Below are 10,660 nucleotides of genomic sequence, written 5' to 3'. Positions count from 1 at the left end.
ACCGCTCCCATTATGCTTTTATTGAATTTCTCTTCATTTAGAAATGTAACATTAGCCCATAGAAGAGACCCTTCTTCCTTCACAGAAGAAAAATATTATTGTAAATGGATACAGCTGGCTTGAAGACATCAGATGTTCTAGGTACCTTTGTAAAAGAAATTCTGTTACCTCAAACCCCCATGAACCCTAAAGAGCTTCCCACAGGAAGAATTAGTGTTAAGCCATGATACCAAGAAACAAATAGAAAGGTGCTGTTTACTTGATTCATTGTACTTTCCGGCTCCTGTTGCAGCAAGAAGCTGGTTTTTCAGATGCTTTTCATTTGAGTCATTACAAATAACTGTGTAAATGCTGTCTGTGTATTTGCCTCATGCCAGGAGACGATAGTGTCAGCAATAAATATCTTAACGAGACATAATTTCTCTCTCTTGATTTTTAACTTCAACACGCAACTCAGAACCTTAGACAAGACTATCCATCAGCACTTGAATTAGTTGGAGACAAATGGCTGGTACTAACACTGTCATAAGTTTAAGATACAAGTTTCCTTCAGCTTGCCTTGTCACTTGAGTATTTGTGACAACAGTGCCCTCTAGTGACAACAGCAGGCAATTCATCCAACAAATCATTTCGGAAGTTATTTTTTCACACTATCCTTTCCTGCTTAATGTTGCTAGATTTTTTTAAATTGACTCTTGTATCTGAATAGCTGAAAGAGAAAAACCTTTCTCTGTATTTTGCATTAAACTTATGTGTTTTCTAATGAGCATCTTATTAATCTGTGATTTGCACAATGTTACAACCGTACTAATTCTATAACACCGATTAAACGCCATTTAACATCCTTACTCCAGCCCATAGGGCTCCTGCCCCCCAACCCCACACTCCTATCCGCAGCAGGTGTGGGCTCCCCACAGACAGAGCAGAGCAGCCCCTGCCCACAGGGTGCCCGGTGTCCTCGTGGACAGAGGTTGCTCTGGATGCCGGAGCAGCTCCTGTCAGTGGCAGACCTGCTGGTTACCGGAACTGGTAGGCATTTCCTGTTTAGGATGATGCTTACCTGTTAATTGGTTCATCTTTCACATCCCTAATCTCGACCTGGAGAAAAGTCTAACTTCCTTAAAGTTTTCGTTACACTGAACATTAGCTTACATCTAGGCAATATGTTATGGGGATTTTGCTCATGTTATGCGCACTGTTTCTGTATAAAATGTCAATTTCTACGGCAGTTTGTAGCCATGAGATACAGTTCTGCATTGACTTTAAAAATCACTTCATCAATTTAAGAGGCTTTTACTCCAGAGTCAAACTACCCAAAGCTTAGTCTTCATCCATATTCAGAGCATATACTGCAAGGAGCCTTTTCATGAATTCAACATTTACTGTACATCAGTCTTTAAAAAATACACCTGAAACCTGTGGGCCAGAATGCATCAAGAATTTCTTAGTCTGTCATAACCATGAGTCACTCAAGAGACCTTACTTTAGGATGGAGATGAGAAACATGGCTAACTACACAGGCGCTAAAATTTGTCTGGGGTAGGTTTTCAGTCCCCAAGCTACACGTTATGCTGCTTCTTTTAAACTCCTGAAATACTGGGGGCTCGTTTCCCCTGCCTTTTTATTACTGTACAAAATAGAAAACTCCTCCCTGCCCCTTGTAAGAGCAGGGACACACTGTTTAGACTGAAATGCGGTGTTTGAGGAAGCCCATTGTGCAAAGAAAGACGTATGGATTGCCCACAAGTGCATGAAGGTACTAAAGCCACCAGACCAACTGACACTAGTTTCAAGCTTTCTGGGGGGCAAGTGAGCCAGACGTTGCTGGAGGATTGGACTATGTGGCTGAACATGACTATTGCTATCATGGTTTAATAGGGCAGTTATCCCTCATTAACAGCCTTTAAGTACCAGTTCTGCAGCAAGTTCTGGCCTGACCAGGTACCTGTGTGGAGCCCTACTGAGGTCACAGGGACTCCGTGCACAGACAGACCCTTTACGGCGCTCACGGTAGCTTAATACTGGCATAGATCAGAATAAAGTGATATGAAGGTTTCAAGTGTCCTGGTTTGTATTAGCACCACAGCTACTTTATCCCACTACAAAGCCATCTGGGGGGCTAAATAGGCAAGGCCCCTCGCTTCTGCCAGATGCAAAATGTTGCTTTTAGTTCTTGGGGGGGGGGGAGGAATAGAGGTTCCGTCTATACAAGCAGTGTCTTCTCACCAGCACTGAGACTGCATCACTCCAATCCATAAACCCTACAGTATTCCAGAGCACCGTTCTATCTGCCTACTTCAGATTTTTAGACAAGGCCACTCATGAGAGGTACCTGCCACACAGAATAAGTTGAGGCAAGCGGCTTGCCCTTGGAAGGGTTTATCAACGTGGAGCCAATTGGCTGTTACCCTCAGTAAGCTACAAAACATCTTTATTCATTCAGAGAAAACATGTCTCTTGGGCAGGGGGCTGGACTTGACCTCGAGTCTCTTCCAGCCCTAGGATTCTATGATTCTATGTCACCCCATGTTCAGTCACGTGCGTTTGCTCACTTAGAAAAAAATTAGCCACCTGAATCCAGCCGTGCTGGAGTTACTGGTTTGTGGGCATCCGGGTCGAGAGGTGAGGCAGTAGTGTGCCGTGTCTCCCATTGAGGGGTTTCTACAACAGCCAGGTGCTGTGACAATTTCCCCACCAATTCAGGAGCGGGGCTATTCGAGGCAAAAGTTGCGTTTGCGGTATGGGCTGCCGCCCCAGTCTGCTGTGTTTTAACATAGACAATGTAAAATACTGGCAAGACTATGCCGATCAGGAGCATGATACAAACTGCATTCCACCACTGGATTCCACAGTCGGCACCATTGCTGGGCTCCTTCTGCCCCACTGAACGGGATGATGGGCCGTTTGGTGCTTCTGTGCAATAATCGGTGTTTAAATGGGCTTTTGATTTCACAGCATTCTCAATGTTCTGGTCAATCCCCTTAAAGTAGTCACTCAGGAGTCTGCTTTCAGTACAGCTGCTGCCTGTGGCTCCTGCATCAGGCTCCGGGAGCTCAATGAGTGTCAGCCCAGCCTGGGAAGGTGCGTTCTGAGATTTTAATTCGTTGCTGATCTCCGTTAACAGCCCGTGGGCCTTGACAGGAATCTTGATGGACTTCAGAGCATACAAGTCCTGCTCGCGGATGAAGTTGTTGACGCGTTTGATATCTGCAACCTATGGAAATCAGAAAAGAGAAACACGTCACAATCCTTTCTCCACTCTGACTCAAGAACAAAGCAGAAAAATACAAAACATCAAGAGCGAAAACAGAGACTGAAACCTACAAGCAGGAGTCTGGTTGCAGTCCTGATGGTATTCTGGTAGCCTCTGAATCTGCAGAGATTTCCTAGCAATCTCTCTTAAGACCCCAATGAATCTTATAAGTGATAGTACTTCACATATGGAAAGATGGAGCCTTCAAGACATGTTCCATAATATCTCAAGGGACCATCGGTTGTATTTGTTTTCAGCCTTGTCATTCCCATCCCCAGGTTTTCTATTGTTCCTGTCTTAACTTAGCTGGGGAAATCTTTCAGACCCTGGCCTAGCTGTTTGAAGAACAGGTTGTACCTCTAAAATCCGGCACTCTTTGGTATGGCAACATCCAGGAGCTGCACCACAGAACTGGCCGAGTTCGAGTGCTGCTCTGGCAGCGGGGGCCATGCCAGCAGCAGCGTGGCTGGCGCAGGGGAGAGCGCAGCCCTGGCCAGGTCCAGGAGCAGAGCCCCGTGGCTGGGGCTCGCACCCAGGTGCAGGGTTGACAGCTGGGAAACAGCCTTGACCTCCCCTAGTCTGACACACTCTGTGGTTTGGGACCACTCAGGTGCTGGGGTGCCAGACCAGGGCGGTCCCACCTGTATTTAAGCACTGCTGTTCTCAGTGCTGTGCTGGTTGTTTAACCAAGGAGCCTACATCTCATCTTCAAAAACGATGGATGGAACCAGAGTTGGGGGAGGCACAAAGGTGCCTCAAGATCAGAAGTGTGTGGGGGAGGAGGAGCAGGACCGACTAGAAGGGCAATGTAACAAATTCACCAACTGACACACAGCATTTTCCAAGCATTATTTTCGTCGCTGCTAGACCCATTACCGCACTAGGGTCTGCGCATTTTTGCCCTGAAAATCAGTCTAAGAAATCAATAAATTCCTCTTTTAAAAAAAAAAAAAAAAAAAAAAAAAGCACCATCCTTTCTTCTTCCTAAATGAGCCAATATGCACCATCAGCTGCATCTTCGTTGCCTGGGCCAGGTATTGTACAGCCTCATTTTTAAATATGTAAATACATCACAGGAAGCCGCTGCAGCAAGAGTCCCTTTATCAGCGTAGTGGATGCCCAATGGCTTTTTCTTTGCCAGTTGGCTGGCAGCCAGCACTGACGATACAAGCCAGCGATCCGCACCGGTAAGGTGGCAGCTGGCGACAGAAGGAGGAGAGGAGAAAGCAGGATACCTATTTGTCTATTCACTTTCTCAACTCCATTCATGATTTTATATCCCCGTGCGTAGTTTGCTTGTAACATAACCAGCCCAAATCTCTTTAGACTCTCCTTGTAGAGAAATCCTTCCATGTCCTTGCTCCTCTTTGTTGTTTCCAGTTTTGCTGTGTGCTTTTTGAGGTGGAGCTTTTGAGAATCGATATTCAAGGTGTGGGTGCACCATGAATTTCTGTTACACCCTTATGACATTTTCTGTTTTCTTTTCATCCCTCTCCTCATGCTTCCTAACACTGTTACCCTTTCTGACCACAGCTCCACACTGAGCAGATGTTTTTAAATAAATAGCCACAGTAAGCCAAAGATTTTTCTTGGTGGTAACAGCTAATTTGGAGTCTATCTGTGTAAATGTATTTCTCCCCTCCCCCCCACCGCCAGGTGCATTACTTCGCACTTATCAACCTTGAATTTCATCTGCCATTTTGTTACCCAGCCACCTCGGTTTATGAGATTCCTCTGAGCTAGAGCCTATTGTTCTGTTAAACTAACAGAATGTAAGCTCCTTATCATTAGCACTACTCATATTGGGTCTGGGGCTGAATACACCTTCCTTGTGTTGTTATAAGACTTGTTTGCACCCTGCATCACCTTGGTTTATAGCCAAGTATCAAATCAATAAATACAGGACACAGAGTCACCTTTCTGGGTCAGACCACTGGAACATTCATGTGCATAGACACTAAGGCTATGTCTAAATTACATCTCTCTTTCGAAAGAGGGATGTAAATTAGATCGAAATTGCAAATGAAGCCGGAATTTGAATTTGCATAATGGCCACCATGTGTTCTTTCGAAAACGGGGATTTTGGGAAAAAGCCCTTTTTCAAAAGATCCTATATTCCTCAAAAAACGAGTACAGGATCTTTCGAAAAAGGGGAGGGGAGTCTGAAAAAAAACCCCACCTCTAGACACCAGTTTCACTTTCGAAAAGCCCTTATGCAAACGAAGCGTGGAAAATTCAAATCCTGGCTTCATTTGCAATTTTGATCTGTGTAATTTACGTCCCTCTTTCGAAAGAGGGATGCAGTTCAGACAAGCCCTAAGCATGAAACAAATAGAAAAATAAGACTAAGGGCAGAAATGAAAGCAGCTGCCTCCTCTAGCTGTGGCTCTTACTTTACAGCCATACTGCAGGGCTAGCTTGTTGAGGTTATCGCCCTCCATGAGCTCTCGTTCCAGGAGCACCACGTTCCCTTTCTCTTGGGCAGCACTGCACTGCTGCGGCTCCTTGCCCCTTGGACGTAATTCCATGAAGTCAGATTCCTCCTCTGATGACTCATCCGGATCCAGGTGGCCATTTTGAAACACGTAAACGTGGCTGCTTGGATAATTATGGACAGTGACGGGAGCCTGGAAAGATCTGTTTCGTCCCCCATAGAGCCGCATGTTGTCGCCTAGGGCCAGTCAGAGAAAACAGCCATTTTAGTTTTACTGTAATGATATAAAAGGGTTATTTACCAACAGGCAGAACCGTGACCAGAGCTCAAAAGCACAGCAGCCTGGCAAGAGATGCGCACCATTAAGCCAGGGCACAGCTGATAGACAGCTCTCAGCAGCACAATACTCGGCAACGTGCATCACTCAGAGTGACGTCTGTGTCTACTTCAGTAAGGGAGACTGTCACTGTTACAACTCATGAAGCCTGGAAGGTTTCTTCACTGCCAGGACAACTTTCCATACTGCTACCATGCTCATTTTTCATAGGAGCTCATTCCAGCAATTCTAGGCTAGCGTCCTGCTGATCTTGTGGCTGGATGACTTTGCTTATGATAAAACATCAGGTTTCCAGAACCTAGCAGGGTAAATATCGGTTAATTGAATAGTCGAGTAACCTCATGAATTCTTATTGGTTAATCAACTATTCTATAGTCCCCGGGGCTGGGGCTGGCAGCCACTGTATCAAAGGCAGCAGTGCAGGGTGTCAGGTGGGAGCTTGTCCGCAGTTTAAAAACCAACGCCCCTTGTGGACCGGCTGCCTATTTCCCAGCGGAGGGTGGTAGCAGCCCTTGTCTAAGGTGGATCTGAGCTCCCAGACTCTGCATAAGCTGGAACTGAGACAGGCTGCCTGCCTGCCTGGCTCCAAATACACTTGAAATGCAAAGCCACAGCCCGAGTAGGTTCTGGACCCAGTGTGAGCCAGAACTGAGCAGTGCTGCCTGCTAAAATATGTACAGGCACGGGTGGGGTGAGGGAAATGCATGTCGCCTATAACATTAACCTATAAGCTTTTGTTTATCGGTTAATCGACTAGACTATTACATCCCTAGAACCTAGCGCGGGTTTGTTAGTGTCACCGTGTTCGACTGCAGCCCCATGCAGCTGTGTGATCGTTTTGTACGTCCTGGCTTGGCTGCTTCATCACAGAATGCTGACTGGTGGCTTCCTGGCACCCAGCCCCATTTACATGTATGGGGAAGGAATGTGTCTTTTAAGCAGTTTGATCTGATCAATATGATTGATATTTAACATCAGCCTGAAGCAATCAAGATTATTTCACCTTACAAATTAAGTAAAATAAAACAAGTGCAACTACCCTGAAATGATTGTGAAAGCAATGTTGGTCTAGTTGGGGATTGCAATAGAAATCTATTGCTTCCTGAATTATGGGTAGGAACAAAACCTGTTCTAAACTCATGCTGATCCCCCAACTTTAATGGGTCTGTGCAGAGATAAATTTCCTACTTCAGGCTATGAGTCTGCATTATTAACATGGCATGTAGCTCTCAAAGAGCCACGTATGAGGTACTCTACAAACACACACAAACCTGCTACAAAAGGTCATGCTCTAGTAGGATCCTATTGCGCAATATATAAAGATCCTCTTTAAGAGTCTGACCTTTGGCCGAGAAGCAATAAGGAAAGCAAACCGGCAGAGCGGAGTGATGTATCCACGATTTAAGTTCACTTTCTTGTGAGCGTTCTTTCAGCCACCGGGACTTTGTGTGTTATTTCTCCCTGTAGGGTAAGAATTTGTTCCTGCGCACTCAAAACAAGCCAGGGTGTTTCTGTCCAGTGTGAGCCAGTGTAGGGCAGAATTCTGTCTCAGCCTGCACCTGCACAAAGCCCTGCAAGTCACCCCTGTCTGGTAACGAGACGGGCTCTAATCCTGCTCAGTTTCGTTATTTTCCAGAGCCGCAAAGTCCTGATTCCTGCTCCTGTCCTTTAATACAAAGCTGTCTGGGACTCCTATGTGGCTTTCAGCAGGGCGGTGTGGGAGCCACTCAGTACAGAGGGTGTGACCCCGGTGGACTTTAGCCCATTCTCCACCGCTGCCTGCTGGGAGAAGTCACCCGTAGAAGCTGCTAAAGGGAAGGCTGTAGCTGGGGATGGCCCTGGAGAGGGCTCAGTTAATGGGGTAGCCCCTCAACTCCCTAGGTCAGCCAGCATAAAGCACAGTGGATTGGGGGGGGGCATGCTTGAGGCAGTGATGTAATCTGAGGTGTGCTTGGCACCAAGCGGGCACGCAGGGCCTGGCACCAGAGAAACCAGACCAGCATCTCCCTGGGGGAGGGGGACACTGAGCAGTGAGAGCTGGGGCAAAGCAAGAGGGAACAGGGTGTGGTTCCCCCAGCCTTGCATGCTCCTCTTAGGAAATAAGTCACTGCCCGCAGGGGCCCACCACCCCCCCCGCCCTCTTCTCCCAGTTCCCTGCTCCAGCTCCCAGAAGGGCAGGAGCGACCAGCCAACTGTCCCGGCCCCTGTCGCGAGGAGCCAAGGACCAACCCCCACCCCAGCGCCGGGCAGAGCAAGGTCCCATCGGGCCCTAAGGATGAACAGGTTGGGGGGTCCTGCCACGTAGTAAAACAAGCAAATCCCCCCCCCCCCTCACCACCACGTGCTGGGGGCCTTAAACCATCGCTTAGGCCGAGCCCTGGCTCCGCCTCCAGCACAGTGTGTGGGGCGGGGGGGGGGCGGGGGAAGAGAGCCCATCAGCCCCACCCACGGGGGGGCAGGAGAGTCCACCAGTCCTGCCCCGGGAGGGGGGGGGGGACGAACAGGAGATCCCACCAGCCCTTTGGGGGGGGGTAAGGAGATCCCATCAACCCTGCCCGCGAGGGGGGGGGAAACAGGAGAGCCCACCAGCCCTTTGGGGGGGGGTAAGGAGATCCCATCAACCCTGCCCGCGAGGGGGGGGGGAACAGGAGAGCCCACCAGCCCTTTGGGGGGGGGTAAGGAGATCCCATCAGCCCTGCCCGCGGGGGGGGGGGGAACAGGAGATCCCACCAGCCCTTTGGGGGGGGTAAGGAGATCCCACCAGCCCTTTGGGGGGGGGGTAAGGAGATCCCATCAGCCCTGCCCGCGGGGGGGGGGGGTAAGGAGATCCCACCAGCCCTTTGGGGGGGGTAAGGAGATCCCATCAGCCCTTTGGGGGGGGGGTAAGGAGATCCCATCAGCCCTTTGGGGGGGGGAAGGAGATCCCATCAGCCCTTTGGGGGGGGGGTAAGGAGATCCCACCAGCCCTTTGGGGGGGGGGGTAAGGAGATCCCATCAGCCCTGCCCGCGGGGGGGGGGTAAGGAGATCCCACCAGCCCTTTGGGGGGGGTAAGGAGATCCCATCAGCCCTTTGGGGGGGGGGAAGGAGATCCCATCAGCCCTTTGGGGGGGGGGTAAGGAGATCCCATCAGCCCTGCCCGCGGGGGGGGACACAGGAGAGCCCACCAGCCCTTTGGGGGGGGGTAAGGAGATCCCATCAGCCCTGCCCGCGGGGGGGGGCTCGGACCCCCACCCCTCAGCTCAGCCCTTACCCTGAGGGCGGGGGCAGCCCCCACTCAGGAGTTACCACCCCTCGGCGCCTCGGCTCTCCGGCTCCGGCCCCACTCACACTCACCCCCGCTGTCTGCCTCGCCAGGCGCGCCGATTGGCCGGCCCCGCGCAAGGCGGGGCAGAGGGGCGCCGCGCGGCCAATCAGCGCCGAAGCCAGGCGGGGCGCTGGGGGAGTGAGGTTCGGTTGAGCGGTCAGCGCTGGCCCGTGTTCGGGGTGGGCGGGGCAGCGTTAAAGGGCCCGCGTCTCCCCAGGGTCCCTGTGCCCGCCGCTCCCCTCCCGGCGGCTGCCGCCCCCAGCCGGGCAGAGCTGGGCGCCTGGAGCCCGCCCCCCCCAACTGACCGGCCTGCAGCGCGCAGGGGCCGGCACCCCGTGGTGCTCTGTGCCGAGAGCCCCCGCTGCAGGCTGGCACAAGGACGGGGCTGGGGGGGGCTGGCCCCGGGTGCATCGTACTGGGGGATGGGGGGGGGCGCAATTAATATTTTGCCTCGTGCACAAAACGCGCTTGGCCCCAGCAAGGCTGCTTGACAAGGAGCCCGGGCCGTGCCCAGCCAGCGCCTCTCACCGCCCCCCAGTGTCAGGCCTGCCGCGGGGTGGGGGAACTGGGGCAGCTGCCCCGGGGCTGGGGGGGGGGGGGGGGGGGGGGGGGGGGGGGGGCACAGCATGCGCTGGGCAGTGCGCTGGGCTGCCTGTGGGAGGCTGGCCTGGTGCTCTCCACCCAAAGCTCTGCCCCCCCCACACACACTTTACCCAGGGCCCCACGGAGGGTGTCCGTGCCCCCCCCCCAAAGACCAGTTATCAGGGAGGCACAAATTCATCATCCATGCCAGCTCCCTACCTGAGTCCGGTGGCTGCTGAGCCCAGCCCTGCCTCCTGAGCTGTGTGGCGGGAGGGAGGGGAAGCGCAGCAAGGGACAGGTAGCAGCTAGGGCAGGGCCTCTGGGAAGAGGCAGGCTGGGGTTTTGGGAGCAACGGGTGGAGCAGAGGTGGGGCTCGCTGCAGGCCGGGAGAGGTTCCAACATGCCGGCTGCAGCGTCTTGTGTTGTAAATATTACCGAGTTAGCCACTGCCGCGCTCATGAGTCAGTGCTAACCTTCTCGCCACCCCCCCACACCAACTGGCAGCCCAGAATGGGCAGCTGAGGCAAAGCCATAGTGTGAGGTCACGTGGCGGCTTTGACAAAAGCTTTGGAGAACCGTTTTTGGGTTGTGAGCTGCTGACCCACAAAAAAAATCGACGGGGGGCGGGCCACACACAAGTGAAAACAAAACCCTCACTGATGTGCCCCCTTCCCCCAACTGAGGCGGAAGACACCCCCCCCCAACACACACACACACAGGCGGAAGACACCCCCCCCCAACACACACAC

At 51.7% G+C, this 10,660-nt stretch overlaps 1 protein-coding gene across 2 annotated transcripts; it reads right to left on the bottom strand.

Annotated features, from left to right (window-relative positions):
• On the bottom strand, positions 1-10,247 carry LYSMD4 (LysM domain containing 4). 2 transcript variants are annotated; one of them, XM_014576617.3, is made up of 3 exons: positions 10,131-10,247; positions 5,647-5,924; positions 1-3,214 (listed from the first exon to the last, which is right to left on the bottom strand). In XM_014576617.3, the coding sequence occupies exons 2-3, from the start codon at positions 5,914-5,916 to the stop codon at positions 2,564-2,566; spliced, it is 921 nt and encodes a 306-aa protein (XP_014432103.2). In that variant the 5' UTR covers positions 5,917-5,924; positions 10,131-10,247; the 3' UTR covers positions 1-2,563. The 2 variants fall into 2 exon arrangements, with proteins under 2 accessions (XP_014432103.2, XP_075753070.1); XM_075896955.1 differs by lacking the exon at positions 10,131-10,247 and adding an exon at positions 9,276-9,396.
• Between the last annotated feature and the right edge of the window lie 413 nt (positions 10,248-10,660).

Source organism: Pelodiscus sinensis, chromosome 14 (assembly GCF_049634645.1).
Source record: "Pelodiscus sinensis isolate JC-2024 chromosome 14, ASM4963464v1, whole genome shotgun sequence".
Lineage (NCBI taxonomy): Eukaryota > Metazoa > Chordata > Testudines > Trionychidae > Pelodiscus > Pelodiscus sinensis.
This window is presented reverse-complemented; position numbering and strand designations above follow the sequence as displayed.

Coding starts and splice junctions, on each gene's coding strand:
- LYSMD4 (XM_014576617.3), bottom strand. CDS start 5,916: ATGCGGCTCTATGGGGGACGAAACAGATCTTTCCAGGCTCCCGTCACT. Junction 3,215..5,646: donor CCCTGCAGTATGGCTGTAAA/GTAAGAGCCACA, acceptor TGATTTCCATAG/GTTGCAGATATCAAACGCGT.